Source organism: Oncorhynchus keta, chromosome 17 (assembly GCF_023373465.1).
Source record: "Oncorhynchus keta strain PuntledgeMale-10-30-2019 chromosome 17, Oket_V2, whole genome shotgun sequence".
Classification (NCBI taxonomy): Eukaryota; Metazoa; Chordata; class Actinopteri; order Salmoniformes; family Salmonidae; genus Oncorhynchus; species Oncorhynchus keta.
The window spans coordinates 29699216-29716526 of NC_068437.1; the positions used below are offsets into that span (position 1 = coordinate 29699216).

General features: G+C 42.0%; 1 protein-coding gene across 4 annotated transcripts in view; it reads left to right on the top strand.

The window, feature by feature from the left end:
- Positions 1-7283, top strand: part of LOC118396257 (voltage-dependent calcium channel subunit alpha-2/delta-1-like) — a 130944-nt gene extending 123661 nt beyond the window's left edge. For 2 of the 4 annotated variants that reach the window (XM_052465842.1, XM_052465844.1), the window contains 3 exons: positions 2716-2798; positions 3172-3260; positions 5119-7283. In XM_052465842.1, the coding sequence (XP_052321802.1) occupies positions 2716-2798; positions 3172-3260; positions 5119-5155 (209 nt within the window). In that variant the 3' untranslated portion in view covers positions 5156-7283. The remainder of the gene's footprint in view (positions 1-2715; positions 2799-3171; positions 3261-5118) is intronic. The other 2 variants (XM_052465843.1, XM_052465845.1) reach the window with 1 other exon arrangement.
- The last annotated feature ends 10028 nt before the right edge of the window (positions 7284-17311 follow it).

Here is a 17311-nt window from a genome sequence, read left to right on the forward strand (position 1 = left end):
CTGCCACAGACAGGGTGATATGTCTGAGTTTGTTAGGGAGCGTGTTATAGGATACTACTCTGCCACAGACAGGGTGATATGTCTGAGTTTGTAAGGTGGAGTGTTAAAGGATACTACTCTGCCACAGACAGGGTGATATGTCTGAGTTTGTAAGGTGGAGTGTTAAAGGATACTACTCTGCCACAGACAGGGTGATATGTCTGAGTTTGTAAGGTGGAGTGTTATAGGATACTACTCTGCCACAGACAGGGTGATATGTCTGAGTTTGTAAGGTGGAGTGTTAAAGGATAATACTCTGCCACAGACAGGGTGATATGTCTGAGTTTGTAAGGTGGAGTGTTAAAGGATAATACTCTGCCACAGACAGGGTGATATGTCTGAGTTTGTAAGGGAGCGTGTTAAAGGATAATACTCTGCCACAGACAGGGTGATATGTCTGAGTTTGTAAGGTGGAGTGTTAAAGGATAATACTCTGCCACAGACAGGGTGATATGTCTGAGTTTGTAAGGTGGAGTGTTAAAGGATAATACTCTGCCACAGACAGGGTGATATGTCTGAGTTTGTAAGGGAGCGTGTTAAAGGATACTACTCTGCCACAGACAGGGTGATATGTCTGAGTTTGTAAGGGAGCGTGTTAAAGGATACTACTCTGCCACAGACAGGGTGATATGTCTGAGTTTGTAAGGTGGAGTGTTAAAGGATAATACTCTGCCACAGACAGGGTGATATGTCTGAGTTTGTAAGGTGGAGTGTTAAAGGATAATACTCTGCCACAGACAGGGTGATATGTCTGAGTTTGTAAGGGAGCGTGTTAAAGGATAATACTCTGCCACAGACAGGGTGATATGTCTGAGTTTGTAAGGGAGCGTGTTAAAGGATAATACTCTGCCACAGACAGGGTGATATGTCTGAGTTTGTAAGGGAGCGTGTTAAAGGATAATACTCTGCCACAGACAGGGTGATATGTCTGAGTTTGTTAGGGAGCGTGTTATAGGATACTACTCTGCCACAGACAGGGTGATATGTCTGAGTTTGTAAGGGATGCGTGTTAAAGGATAATTCTCTGCCACAGACAGGGTGATATGTCTGAGTTTGTAAGGTGGAGTGTTAAAGGATACTACTCTGCCACAGACAGGGTGATATGTCTGAGTTTGTAAGGTGGAGTGTTAAAGGATAATACTCTGCCACAGACAGGGTGATATGTCTGAGTTTGTAAGGTGGAGTGTTAAAGGATAATACTCTGCCACAGACAGGGTGATATGTCTGAGTTTGTAAGGGAGCGTGTTAAAGGATACTACTCTGCCACAGACAGGGTGATATGTCTGAGTTTGTAAGGGAGCGTGTTAAAGGATACTACTCTGCCACAGACAGGGTGATATGTCTGAGTTTGTAAGGGAGCGTGTTAAAGGATAATACTCTGCCACAGACAGGGTGATATGTCTGAGTTTGTTAGGGAGCGTGTTATAGGATACTACTCTGCCACAGACAGGGTGATATGTCTGAGTTTGTAAGGTGGAGTGTTAAAGGATAATACTCTGCCACAGACAGGGTGATATGTCTGAGTTTGTAAGGGAGCGTGTTATAGGATACTACTCTGCCACAGACAGGGTGATATGTCTGAGTTTGTAAGGTGGAGTGTTAAAGGATACTACTCTGCCACAGACAGGGTGATATGTCTGAGTTTGTAAGGGAGCGTGTTAAAGGATAATACTCTGCCACAGACAGGGTGATATGTCTGAGTTTGTAAGGTGGAGTGTTAAAGGATACTACTCTGCCACAGACAGGGTGATATGTCTGAGTTTGTAAGGTGGAGTGTTAAAGGATAATACTCTGCCACAGACAGTGTGATATGTCTGAGTTTGTAAGGTGGAGTGTTAAAGGATAATACTCTGCCACAGACAGGGTGATATGTCTGAGTTTGTAAGGGAGCGTGTTAAAGGATACTACTCTGCCACAGACAGGGTGATATGTCTGAGTTTGTAAGGGAGCGTGTTAAAGGATACTACTCTGCCACAGACAGGGTGATATGTCTGAGTTTGTAAGGGAGCGTGTTAAAGGATAATACTCTGCCACAGACAGGGTGATATGTCTGAGTTTGTAAGGTGGAGTGTTAAAGGATAATACTCTGCCACAGACAGGGTGATATGTCTGAGTTTGTAAGGGATGCGTGTTAAAGGATAATACTCTGCCACAGACAGGGTGATATGTCTGAGTTTGTAAGGTGGAGTTTTAAAGGATAATACTCTGCCACAGACAGGGTGATATGTCTGAGTTTGTTAGGGAGCGTGTTATAGGATACTACTCTGCCACAGACAGGGTGATATGTCTGAGTTTGTATGGTGGAGTTTTAAAGGATAATACTCTGCCACAGACAGGGTGATATGTCTGAGTTTGTTAGGGAGCGTGTTAAAGGATACTACTCTGCCACAGACAGGGTGACATGTATGAGTTTGTTAGGGAGCGTGTTAAAGGATACTACTCTGCCACAGACAGGGTGATATGTCTGAGTTTGTTAGGGAGCGTGTTAAAGGATACTACTCTGCCACAGACAGGGTGATATGTCTGAGTTTGTAAGGTGGAGTGTTAAAGGTGTGAGATGTTAGAGATCTACAGTATGTTTGACCAGGACGTGTCAGCATTTAAGATCAGAGTGGGAGTATTGTACTAATAGGAGGTGTGAGTGTCTTAGTATTTCCTTAGTGTGTGTGTGTGCAGCCCAGGGTCCCGACCCCTGTGAGCTGGCTCAGAACCCCAGATACAGGAAAGGACCTGACGTGTGTTTCGACAACAACATAGACGTAAGTTCTCTTTCTCTATCTCTTGGTTTGAATGTTCTTCATTGCCTGATTGCATGAATTTGTTTATCTGTTTTACATTTTTCTCTCAGGGATCTTTTTTGTTCTATCAAATGAACTGGTTGCTTGCATGACAGGTCTTCTCATGTTCATTCTCTCATCTTTCTGACATATTTCATTAAGTTATATCATCCTGCATTATCTCACCCTTTAAATTGACTTTCATTAACTGGCACTACAGTAACTGTCATTTAGTGTTTTTGCATGAAATCTTCATTCTCATCTTTTACATTTTTTCTTTCTCCTTGTCTCTTTTTCTATTTCCAATTTCCATCCTTCATTTTGCATCTCCATTGGCTCTTGTTTGAAATGGTAGGACGAGCCCCTGTGTCCAATCAGCGGTGTCTCTGGTCTGAGTCCCGTCCCCCTCCTCCTGTTGCTGCAGGTGTTGATGCTGGGCCCAGGGTCAGTGTCCTTCAATACAAACTGAACTGAGACATGTCACTCCACCACTGTTCATAGTCAGGCCTTACACACATCAACTACTAACTGACCTGAAACCTTCCAATAATCAGACCTTACACATAGCCACTACTAGCTATGTGGTATCAATTACTACGTGGCTTCTAATACGTCCATCAAATGCATAAACACACTTGGATAAACCCAGAGCAAAAGAAAGGCATCTACCACTTGATCATGTAATTCTACACCAGGTGAATAGTGTACTGTTAAGTCATGTTGATGTGGATGGAATGTGATTGATGGTGAGAAGGCTGCTACTGTGAATGTGACATCATCTCCTACTCTGAAAAATACTGACATCACTCCTGTAAATATTTAACATACCCCACAGTATTTCCCTTGCCTATTCTGACACACAGTCTTCGTACTGCCCATAATAGACCTGTCACACACACACAGGCCAGGAGCCATGCTTCGGCTGGCCTGGGAATGGAGGGGACAGGTATTATACAGCGGATGTAGATCCTCTTCGGAGAGTGAAGGTAGGACAAAGCCCTCTTCCCCAACTGAACGAGGGAAGTTCCTCTGCAGTCTATATTCCCTCTAGAGTAAATTGAGGAAGCAACAGATGGGTTTCCTACCTTTTACGATGTGCTGTACTGTACGACACACACACACAAACATACACACTCACCAAGGCCAAGAGCATGCACAGATATTTACTTTACTGACTTTATTGTTGCAGTGTCATTTACACGTTTAAAGTGACGTTTAAGTAACAAAATAAATTGACAATCAACTTTCATAACAGTTGCATACCAATAAAAAGAGACAAGCCTGTTGTCCTTACTAGATCGATAGGAACATTAGCCCAAGCTATTTAGGAGGGATATCACAACTGGCACAAATGATTGTCTAGTTGTGTTCTTCCTGCTGAGGGATGCCCTATACCTGCACCCAGAGTGGAGTAGCTCAAAGTCCAGGTACAGGGGGTGACATGGGTCTAAAATGATTTTGTCAGCCTTACGGAGGGCCCTGACCTTGAAGATCTCATCCAGGCCTGTCTGTTTGACTCCAAGTACCTTGCTTGCTGTGGTAATAATCCTTCTCAGCATATTTCTCTGGCTGTCAGTGACATTGCCAAACCAACAAACAATACAAAAAGTTAAAATACTCTCAATGAAAGATTTGTAAAACAGAATCGTATAGTAGAGTCTATATTTAATGATCCCAACTTTTTGAGAAAGTACAGTCTCTGTTGGCTCTTTTTGTAGATCAGGTCTGTACATTTACTCCACTGAAGCTTATTGTCCAAGAGGACAGCCAGGTATTTGTATTCCTCTACAATCTCTATATTCTGACCTCTGATAGATGTTGCAGAGGTAGGTGTTGTATGCTTCCTGAAGTCTATGCACATCTCTTTGGTCTTGTTGGTATTGAGGACCAAGTGTGATTCCTCACACCACTCTACAAAGTCATGTAGGACCGGGCCATGGTGTTCCTCGTCATCATGCAACAGGCTGATCAAGGCAGTGTCATCAGCGAACTTAACGAGGTGTCTGTCAGGATGGGAACTAGTACAACTATTAGTGTACAAGATGTACAGGAGTGGGGACAAAACACATCCCTAAGTGGAGCCTGTGTTGGTGTTGCGTATGTCCGACACGTGGGGACATATTTTGACAGATATCCTGAACACTGGCATCAAACAGGAGGACACACACACACTGAGATTTCAATAATGTTGCTCTCCTGAACGCAGCCTTGTAATATGTGTTTCATCTGTTATTTGCCAAATAATCTGGTTTGAATTATCTCATTGGCTGCCTGTCTGATTACCGTTTGTTGTGTCCAACAGGAGGATGATTCTGACTGTGGGGGCGGAACCTCTCTAAGCCCCTCTCTCTGGCCCTTGTTGGGGCTCCAACTACTGCTGCTGTGGCTCCTCACTGGCTCCCGAGACTCATGACCCCTACACAAACACACAAATGCACACACATACACACTCACATCTCACTTAGACAGTGTTTTACATTGGACTGTTTTCTGACGATCCATCCCCTGAACGTCATCACTGATGTGTTAACTCACTGCCAGTATGGAAGAGGAGTCACTCTCCTGTTCTCCCATCGTTCTCCAATGCCAAAGGGTGCTCTCTCTCATCGCTCACTTCTCTTCTCTACCATGTTTCAATTGCCTGAGATATTCTATTCTATTCTATTCTATTCTATTCTATGGTGCAACAGTAAGAGCTAACCAAACCCTTTAATTCTGTAGTATCTATGTATTGGTTTGAGTCTGAGGGAGGTTGAGTGGCTGTCCTTTCATGCCAACATCTTCATTTTCACTGACAGCAAATGATTTGTGTATGCCTAGTTGTTGGTATTATTGTTGCTTATGATATTTATTATATGTAGAAAAAGATCATTATGAAGACAACAAACGCTGTAACTGAAATGGACAGCAAAGTTCTCAATATTCCAACTGTTCCAGGTCAACCAGGAGCGAGTAAATAGATGCAGTAGACTAGTAGGGTTCACTCAACAGAGAGCTGAACAACACTAACTATGACACCAAATAAAGCTCATTAGAGTAATGGGGATAGTTGGCCCATGAAAGAGACTCTGATAACATGGTCAAATCCTACTTTAATATCGTTATGTCCATGGTACCAATCTATGACCTGAGCCAAATACTTTCTAAATACTGTTGGTGTGCTTCATTTAGGTTCACTTGCTGAGTGAGCATGGTTGTACTTTTGGGACTATTCCATTGGTTCCATTGCACCGGGAAAGTGAAATCTAGTGCAACTCAAGTGATACACTATCTATTTGACCCAGGTCTTTATAGATACATATACAGTATAGCTTCATTTGATGCATCAGATTCCTAGTGCCTATGTAGCGTCAACATCCCATTCATATATCCAGAGTTAATCTTTGATGGGGAGTCATTGGAATGATGTCCCAATGTGTCCCAGTTGCACGCCGTACAGTATGCTATGTGTAGTAGTAGAGCAGGAGCAGTAGCTCAGAGATGTGTTTCCTATGTTACATAACTAGCTGGTATCTATCAAGCCTGGGTGTCAGTCTCATTCACCTTCAGACTGCCAGACAGACTTGAACCCACCTCTGTAGAACAATGTGCTCCTGAAGTTAGTTTCCTCTGGATCCCCAGACTCAGGATTTCAGCAAAGTGAAAGACAGAAAAGCTTTCCAAAAGACTACAGGAGTTTGTATCACATGCCCTGGTGAGCAGACAACTGGAGAATGATATCAGCATATACAGTATAAAGACTGTTTCTTTTCCGTCTTCTTCTACTGCTTGTTTCTTCTTTGTGTTGCTCTCTAAGTGCTGTCAACGAGACGCTGAAAGCTCGGTGTCAGAATGCTGCAATGTGACGGGATGAGTCTGTTCAATAATGGACGCTCCTCAAACCATGGATAAGTCGCTGTTTGGCCATGATGGAGAGGACCAAGATACAGGCCCTGTTACCACAGACCTGAACCACAGACAGTTTCAAGTCTTACCCCACTCTTATCCCAACCTAACCAAAAGTTAAGTTCACTGTAAACTACACATTACAAAAAAGCAGCACTGTAACCCAAAATGAAGAACTAACAGCTCATGTTATGTCGTTTTTACATCAGGGCCTATCGCTGCCAGTGTTGTCCTTTCTGCCATGGCCATCGTGTGACTAAATGGTTTGGCGTTCAGGATCATGCCTGTTCATCGGAGTCACGTGTTGACGTGTGTATAACACCAGGAACATTATGTAGCCCTGGTACAGGCATGTCCCTGGGGAAATCCTTGATTGTGCTTTAATACATGACTTACTCTTTTGTGTAACTTGACTAGCCTGATTACATTTTGTATACATTTGTACAATAATGATATTTACTGTAAAAAAAAAAGAAGAAAAAAAAGAAACTGAAAAAAGGAGCTATAATGTTTATATAACATGGTTGTGATTCTTGTGCAAATATGATGTATTCACAATAAACGTATAGTATTGTTATGGTCTATTGATTAGCTGTTCGTTCAACAGGAGAGTAGTTTATGGACATGCCACTTGGCACAGCAGATGGACATAAAAGAAACGCTTACTGTTTGAGGTCCCCTGTTCCCACAAGTAATACTTCAATAATGATTTAATAATAGTTCATGCTGGAGAGATCAAACAGCGGGTCACAGATCAGGACAAACATGGTATTATCTATCAGCTGCGCAGAGCAAGGTCACGATACTGCTAAAGATGAGGTGAGGGGAGAGGACAAATCTTCCTATCGCTCTGCGAGAACAACTGAGTCTCTCACAGCCATTCCACTGTGTTAGGAGCCTTGACACAGAGTCAACTGTACTGCCGCTGACAGGATAGTAAATAACTCTAATCATGCAGGTACATGATTAGGTACATGGATGTACTGTACAGCACTGGCTTGTAATGTCTGTTTAATGATGAATGTCACTGTATGCCATTCTAATCACTCATCTCTGCCACCCATCAGTGTTTGGTTTAACATCATAAGGTACTGACAGATATGCAATGACCATGGCTGTCTAATAGACATACCACGACAAAGCTATGATATGATGCTCTTGTGCTCTCTAGCACACTGATAACAATACATTTTTCAAAATGCAATAATGCTCCTCAGATTCTCTGATATACTAATAGGGCATTATGCAACTATGACCAACCATTAGTTACAGTGAGTCTGCCCGTGGCAGAGATTTTCACTGTTATTCTTCAAGGCTTGGGATTCATTATGCCAACTTGAGTTGATATTTATTTTCTCATACTGATCATGGTAGTGTGTACTACTGGACTCCCTAACTGATGATACATCATGGTAAAGTCATAGTACAGGGGTTCTCACTCAGAATGACCTGGTACCAATGGGACATTCTTCAACCACACACTCTAAAGGCCTGCAAACTGTGATAACACCCTTTACATAATGGGATATTTGTGGATGCAAATGTTGTATCTAAGATGCTTTTGGAGAAATATAGTGCATCGCCTTCTTCTTTCTTTAATCAGAATGATTGTTCTAATACCTCAGTGTAATGTGCTGGCAGTGCTGGCACAGCATTACCGTGGACAGGTGTCCATGCAGATGAAAGACAGAGAGATGTGTAGTGACATAGCATGTCCCCTCTCTCTGTGATGTCTTGACAGGGGGAGAAACCGACTTGGCCTATTTTCTGCTCTGGTCAAGCATCACGGCTCTGACAGGTCAGAGTGTCTTTAGGTTTATGTTGTTGTTTACCCAATGTTATATTTGGATGAATTCAACTACTGTTCATTTTTTGATTGTTGTGTTTGTTATACTGGGAAAGGAAAGCTCAAAAGAATCACGTTGGGCTGTACTGGCAGGTCTTGGTGTGTGTGTGAAGGGATGGTTAGCTTGGGGGGTCTGTGTGTAATGTGACTCCTCATCTGTAGTGATGGGGCTCATAGCCTTTACCATGGCTGCTAATCTCCTTACATGCCAGTGCTCAGAGTTAACAGAGACTGAGGAAGAGAGAGCGAAGGAGAGAGAGGAGGGTGGGGGGTGATGAAGGAATTACCTCAACTTCAGAAATGGTCACAGGAAAAAAGCCTTATTTTTGACTGAAATAACATTACCTTACACGTAAAGAGTCAGCACACTGCTATGTGTTTCTGAGTTGTGCTATATTGAACTTGGGAACTATGATGTTCAGCTGAGAGAAAGACCAGCACTGTCTCTGATCAGAGCACTGTGCGTTGATATAGACATTTGATCCTCATTAGTAAACTGGCCACAACCACCCTGAGGCCGTAAGAAATACCATGAACCTAACCTTAACCATACGGCCATTAGACCTAGCCTGAATAAACATCTCTAATCAAGCGGCCCTAATTTAGTTGACCTCTGACCTTCATTTGAATTGGTTGTAGATTAGTTGTTCCAGTCAGAGCAGAGGGGAGGGTTTGTTCCCATAAGCAGGGTCATCATTTTTCAAAAGCTATTTTCTTGTTGTCTGTTTGTGTTAGTAAATTACAAATCTACATTGAAGTAAAACATGTCGAAATATGACCAAATTGCCTGCTCATGACAAAACCTAATATTATAGTGCTTCCCTCATGGCCCTTTTCATGACGACACTAGTAGCCACGGAAGTGAAAGCTAGTGAACTACCATCAAGAACATTAAGCTAGCCAAGACCAACAACACAAACAAACTGACTATACAGTGTGTTGTGAGTGGAGTAAAAACGAAATATGCATCCACGTGTAACGAGTGGAGTAACAAACGTACTACACTAAACAAGTTGAATATCTTACCTGTGATGAAAAGTTTCCACACACAGAGCTACATGTATCCTACGTGGACACCGGGTCCCCAAAACTTTGAAACAAAAATCGTTTTTCAAAGGGTTCTCCTGTGGAGACAGCTGAAGAACCCTTTTAGGTCCTAGATAGTTTAACCCAGTCAATTTGGCATCAGTCAACAATAAATCCTAACATTCCCCAGTATTCCTTTGGTTCTCCTGTGGGTGCTGGAATTAAAGTCAACATTCCCAACCTGACCTACAGGATCAGCAGGATGCAGGGCCCCCAGGTGTGTGTTTGTGTTTGCTTTTACTATCCTTGTGGGGACCAGAAGTCATCACAAGGATAGTAAAACAAGGAAAATCCACAGGTCCCCACAAGGAAAAATTATATTTTAGGCATACAGTAAGGGTTAGGATTACAATTACGGTTAGAGATAGAAGTAGGGTTAGCTGTTAGTGTTAGGGGTTTGGGAAAATAGGATTTTGAATAGGAATCAATTGCTTGGTCCCCACAAGGATAGTAAAACAAATGTGTGTGCGTGTATGTGTGTGTGGTGGATTCAAATAAAGTATTTGACACTGTAATGAGTAATCTGTTGGTGGTTTAAGGTACATGGCAGCCATCAGAGTTTAGCACTCTGCCTCTGGCTACCGCCCTGTAAAGTCCCCTTAGACGCCCACACACACACACACACACAGGAGACTGAACAGAGATTAATTTTGTAGAGGGGGGTGCCAGCATGTGTAGTAGATCATTCCCAGCTGCTGGGTCCCCGCTTCTTCAGAGGGTAATCAATCTCATATGGACACACACACACGGGCATTGCAGAGGGTTGCACTGTGTGTGTGCGTGACCCCACCTGAACCCTGTTTGGCATAGTGTGCATAATGTTTACCATCAACATGCTAATTACAAATATCAGTTCTGACAGAAATACACACGCACGTGGTAAAAAAAACTGCTTGCCCAGAAAACGTTCTCTCCACCCTACCCACAGGGTGAATTAACAATGTCCACCAGACAACACAAGTTGCCCCAGATGTATGGATGGTGATGGTACATACTCATTACAACAGGCCATGGTGAAATGAACATGAGGCGGTGTTATAGTGATAACAGTCATCCCAGTCATTAGTCACCAAAGGCCAATTTTGAGGAAACTGCAGGTATAACACCTTTATCAGCTGGCACAACAATAGTGAAGCAACTCTATTTGTTTCCTCTTAACGTGGAATGGTCTTGTGTCTTGTATGTAAAACGTGGTCTATCCTCTCTGTGTGTGACATATAGAATGGAAAAGGATGTGTGAGTTAAACCGTTATGGTTAGTGGGTTATACAAAAGGATTGTTTCACATCAACACCCATAAACACTGGCGACAAAGGACAAACACTGAATAACTGATAAGGTTTGTCTTTGGGTGTGTGCAGATGCATCATGCCCATAGGGGGCACAAGGGTACATGCCCCCTCAGATGTGTCCTGTATTTAAATTCTTCAGATATTAAATTAATTACTTAACTTATTTTTAAGCCCAAGTTTTATCATAATTATTTATGAATGATCTGTCAGCGTTATTTTGCAGAGGTGGCACACTAACTGGATCAGGCAAAGAGTACCTCTCCCTATTCTCCCTAGTAGTTCCTTCCAAGGTGCACCCTGAGATATGCTAGTCTGGATGCTAGACACTCTAGTGCATGCAGACAGTGTTGACTTGATTTTAGCTGTCGATGAAGGGAATAAATACCACAAAAAAAGTTTTGTTTCTCTGCAATACTAGCCACCTAACAATTTTATGAAGTTGGCTATAGCTTGCCAGCTGGAAAGGTTCCCATTCTCCCGACCTCACAACTAGCTACCAAGCCATTTCAGCCATTCAGTCAAGTTAGAGTAGCTTGTCTAACTACCTTAGCTGGCATGCCTACTTTAGAAAAGCAAGTAATTACTAAATGTACTGAATAAGACTCACATTTCTTTCAATCTTTTACCCAGATTTTAGCAGAGATGCATATTTAGTTTCTTTAAAAAAGAACCATCAGTCAGGAGGATACAGACTGCTCAAGAGGTATGCTTAGATATGCAGAAAAATGCTTGGTTTAAATGTAATCTGACACCTTATGATAATATTCATAATATTTGTGCATTAATTATGATGCCATGATATGTGCCTGTATTGATGATGTGGGTTATGATCCCATGTCCTGTATTGTAATTTTGATTTAATATTAAGCTCTGACGATGGCCTTGAGGCCGATACGTCAGCTTATTGAAGATCAGTGATACTGTCAAGAGCAGTGTGCGGTTTCCTTTTTCCTTCATCGTTTTCAATTCTTAGCCTAGTGGTTAGAGCGTTGGACTTGTAACCAAAAGGTTGCAAGATCAAATCTCCAAGCTGACAAGGTACAAATCTGTTGTTCTGCCCCTGAACAAGGCAGCTAACTCACTGTTTCTAAGCCATCATTGAAAATAAGAATTTGTTCTTAACTGACTTGCTAGTTAAATAAATAAAACAAATGTTAATGACATCCTCACTGAAATTACTATTTAACAGCTAAAGACGTATGCTTAGATAACCTATGCAAGGGGGTTCCCAAACTGTTTCTGAACACAACACCAAATTGACACTAGAAAATGCAGGAGATCCCACTTGGGAAAAATTCTATTCCCTAGTTAACTCTGTGTGTTCATATTCTCTCAGTTGTAGGTCTCGCAGGCTAAACTAAAAGGTTGTATTCTATACCCATTTGAGAGAAACAAGTTTTTACTTTGTTTGATAAGATTATAGTTTTTCTCAGGGGACCCCATTTCAATTCCGAGTTTGGGAGCCACTGACCTTTGCAGAAAAATATATTTTTGACTGAATTTGTCATAATGATAAAACTGTTCCATCCTCAAGTACTTTGTGCCCCCTCTAAAATAATGGGTTAATGACGCCCCTGTCTGCATGTGTGTCTGTACATGCACGAATGCCTGCGTGCATGTGTGTGTGTGTGTATCTGGTGGATTGAAAAGGAGCTGCTGTATATCATTAGGGAGTGTGTGTGTGTCTGGCAACAGTTAAAAGTCTAAAGGCCTTGGTTTACAGACTGGAAGGAGCTTTGACAAAGTATATAATGATTGCAACATCAACATTTAGTAGTTTAATTTATAGTTAGCTACAGAACAACACACCGTGTTTATGTAGCAAGTGTGTGTGTGTGTGTGTGTGTGTGTGTGTGTGTGTGTGTGTGTGTGTGTGTGTGTGTGTGTGTGTGTGTGTGTGTGTGTGTGTGTGTGTGTGTGTGTGTGTGTGTGTGTGTGTGTGTGTGTGTGACTTTGTCTGTCAGCACGTTTTAATTAGCAATGGTGGTCTGACAGGATGTGTGTGTTTGTTTACAGCAGGATCGTCTGACACTGTGTCTGTGTTTACGCCCTCTAAACAAACATACACACACAGCAGGACACAGGAATATGTTTCTAAAAGGATGTTTTTATTTCCTTTACCCCCAATTAGAGGCAGATATCTGAAACCCCACTCCCCAAACCCCTCGTCCTTCAGAATCACCCAGTCTAGGCTAGTGGCAAGGCCTCCACATTTTTAAAAATGTGTTTTCTTCAGGTCTCTAATGCCTCCTTTTTATGAAATATTTTGCTGCAAAATTGGTTACATTTATAGATATTGTGACGCACCCCTAAACCAGCAGTTCCCAATCTAGGGGTGACGACCCCATGTGGGGTTGGCTGATATGAAAATGGGGTCACAAGAGAATTTCCAGAACCCTGAAGAAAAACAATATATACAAATACAGAAATATTGTAATATTGTCTTTGTATCTCAAAATCATTGTAATGTGCTTAACCTTAAAAAATAAAAATTATTCAAATCTCAAGGATAAAATTCAACCAGAGAGCACCCTTAGATCATGGGAAAAGGCTGCACTTGACCTTTGCACTTGAATCATTCCCACCGTGAATGGCTAAGCCGGCAACGCTATGAAACCACACACTATTGTAGGGACGCTGATACTACCGTCCGCAATTGATATGGTGAAAACAATGTGTGGGGAGGCAGAGGCACAGAAACTTATACCTTTGTCAGATAACACTGTTAAATGACAAAAACACTGGCTGAATGACTCAAACTCCACAGCTTATGCTCTCCAAATGGACGTTAGCTGTGAAGGCCAAGATGCCCACGCATTGACTTATGTTCGCGACACATGTCAGGGGATGCTATTCACGAGGACATATTGTTCTGTCTCACGATTCCTGAGCATAAAACGGCATATGGGATGTTCAGTGTGCTGTCTGGCTAAATTGACGAAAAACAGATTCCACATGGGATTCCACATGGGATCGACTGGTGGGCTTTTGCACAGATGGGGCTCCATCTATCACGGGACGGCGGGCAGGTCAAAGGGAATACCCTTCCATCTCCCTCTGAGCATTAATGCTGCGTTCAAAACAACTGGGAACTCGGGAATCTCTGACTTTAGATTTCAATGCGTTCAAGATAACTGGGAACTCATAAAGAAACGACCTCCTACTGGGAGAATCTTTTGAACAGTCATCCAACTTGGAATTCCAGCTCGGGAACTTGGGCCTCTTTCGAGAGCTCTGACTTTCCGACCTGAAGTTCACAGATGTCATGATTTGACCTCTTATTTTTACGAGTTCCCAGTTGTCTTGAAATCACCATAAAATTCATGGTAGGCTAATATCTGGTGGAGGGTAGCCCAGGGGTTCTGGGCCAAAAAGGTTTGGTAACCCCTGCCCTACACCCAAACAGTGCAGAATAATGCCAGCCTGGAAGGAGATGGGCCACATAAACTCATGTAATCCTATATCGCAAGCTCTAATAGACAACTTCCAAGTCAAATGTGCTCTCATTCAGTGCTGTATGGTCCCGCCTGACAAAAATACATACAATTACACATGTATTTTGATGTTGTGGTTATTGTAATCGGCTCTAAGGAAAATAAGTGGGCTCAGACATCAAAATTAAATTTTTGGGGTCCAAGACTCCTTGAAGGATTTTGCATCTTTACCCCTTACTCTTGCAATTTAGTCAGCGGGTCTACCACAGATTATCTTTGGGGTCAGCCTGGATTTGGCCTCAAATCCAATATGACATCAAAAATCCAATATGGCTGCCATAATACCATTTGTGGAGGATAAATCACATATATATTTTAAAATTGTATACAACACTCATGCCCATAAAGACTGTTGTGGTGTAAAATAATATATATATATATTCTGCTTCAAATATGGCCAACTGAATTTACTCGTTCGCCTACAAATTAACTGCCCTGGTTTAATTTGTGTTGTGTTATTCAGTCTTTAAAAGGGTTTCATAAGGCTCTTGTTATAACTAGAACTATGAGTGTGTTTGGATAGCTGAAGCCAACTAGCTTTTCAATGTGTGTTCAGGTTTTTCACTACACAAGCACATACAATGCCTTGCGAAAGTATTCGGCCCCCTTGAACTTTGCGACCTTTTGCCATATTTCAGGCTTCAAACATAAAGATATAAAACTGTATTTTTTTGTGAAGAATCAACAACAAGTGGGACACAATCATGAAGTGGAACGACATTTATTGGATATTTCAAACTTTTTTAACAAATCAAAAACGGAAAAATTGGGCGTGCAAAATTATTCAGCCCCCTTAAGTTAATACTTTGTAGCGCCACCTTTTGCTCCGATTACAGCTGTAAGTCGCTTGGGGTATGTCTCTATCAGTTTTGCACATCGAGAGACTGAAATTTTTTCCCATTCCTCCGTGCAAAACAGCTCGAGCTCAGTGAGGTTGGATGGAGAGCATTTGTGAACAGCAGTTTTCAGTTCTTTCCACAGATTCTCGATTGGATTCAGGTCTGTACTTTGACTTGGCCATTCTAACACCTGGATATGTTTATTTTTGAACCATTCCATTGTAGATTTTGCTTTATGTTTTGGATCATTGTCTTGTTGGAAGACAAATCTCCGTCCCAGTCTCAGGTCTTTTGCAGACTCCATCAGGTTTTCTTCCAGAATGGTCCTGTATTTGGCTCCATCCATCTTCCCATCAATTTTAACCATCTTCCCTGTCCCTGCTGAAGAAAAGCAGGCCCAAACCATGATGCTGCCACCACCATGTTTGACAGTGGGGATGGTGTGTTCAGGGTGATGAGCTGTGTTGCTTTTACGCCAAACATAACGTTTTGCATTGTTGCCAAAAAGTTCAATTTTGGTTTCATCTGACCAGAGCACTTTCTTCCACATGTTTGGTGTGTCTCCCAGGTGGCTTGTGGCAAACTTTAAACGACAATTTTTATGGATATCTTTAAGAAATGGCTTTCTTCTTGCCACTCTTCCATAAAGGCCAGATTTGTGCAATATACGACTGATTGTTGTCCTACTATGGACAGAGTCTCCCACCTCAGCTGTAGATCTCTGCAGTTCATCCAGAGTGATCATGGGCCTCTTGGCTGCATCTCTGATCAGTCTTCTCCTTGTATGAGCTGAAAGTTTAGAGGGACGGCCAGGTCTTGGTAGATTTGCAGTGGTCTGATACTCCTTCCATTTCAATATTATCGCTTGCACAGTGCTCCTTGGGATGTTTAAAGCTTGGGAAATCTTTTTGTATCCAAATCCGGCTTTAAACTTCTTCACAACAGTATCTCGGACCTGCCTGGTGTGTTCCTTGTTCTTCATGATGCTCTCTGTGCTTTTAACGGACCTCTGAGACTATCACAGTGCAGGTGCATTTATACAGAGACTTGATTACACACAGGTGGATTGTATTTATCATCATTAGTCATTTAGGTCAACATTGGATCATTCAGAGATCCTCATTGAACTTCTGGAGAGAGTTTGCTGCACTGAAAGTAAAGGGGCTGAATCATTTTGCACGCCCAATTTTTCAGTTTTTGATTTGTTAAAAAAGTTTGAAATGTCCAATAAATGTCATTCCACTTCATGATTGTGTCCCACTTGTTGTTGATTCTTCACAAAGAAATACAGTTTTATATCTTTATGTTTGAAGCCTGAAATGTGGCAAAAGGTCGCAAAGTTCAAGGGGGCCAAATACTTTCGCAAGGCACTGTAGCCACTGGGCATAGACGTCAGTTCAATATCTAGTTTTGCATTTACATTTGGTTGAGTTGTCAAATAACATGAATTCAACATGAAATCAACAACAAAAAATGTAATATCATTGGATTTAGCTTGAAATCTGGGTGAGATAATAGGGCTTCCCGAGTGGCACAGTGGTCTAAGGCACTGCATCAGTATTCAGACCCCTTGACTTTTTACACATTTTGTTATGTTTTAGCCTTATTGATTGATTCAATTGTTTTTTTTCCCCCTCATCAATCTACACACAATACCCCATAATGGTTTAGCAAAAATGGGTTTTTAGACATTTTTGCAAAATCATTCAAATTAAATCGCATTTACATAGGTATTCAGACCCTTTACTCAGTACTTTGTTGAAGCACCTTTGGCAGCGATTACAGCCTCTTGGGTATGACGCTATAAGCTTGGCACACCTGTATTTGGGGACCTTCTCCCCATTATTCTCAGCAGATCCTCTCAAGCTCTGTCAGGTTGGATGGGGAGCGTCGCTGCACAGCTGTTTTCAGGTCTTTCCAGAGATGTTTGATCTGGTTCAAGTCCGGGCTCTGAATGCCACTCAAGGACATTCAGAGACTTGTCCTGAAGCCACTCCTGCATTGTCTTGGCTGTGTGCTTAGGGACGGTGAAACTTCGCACAAGTCTGAGGTCC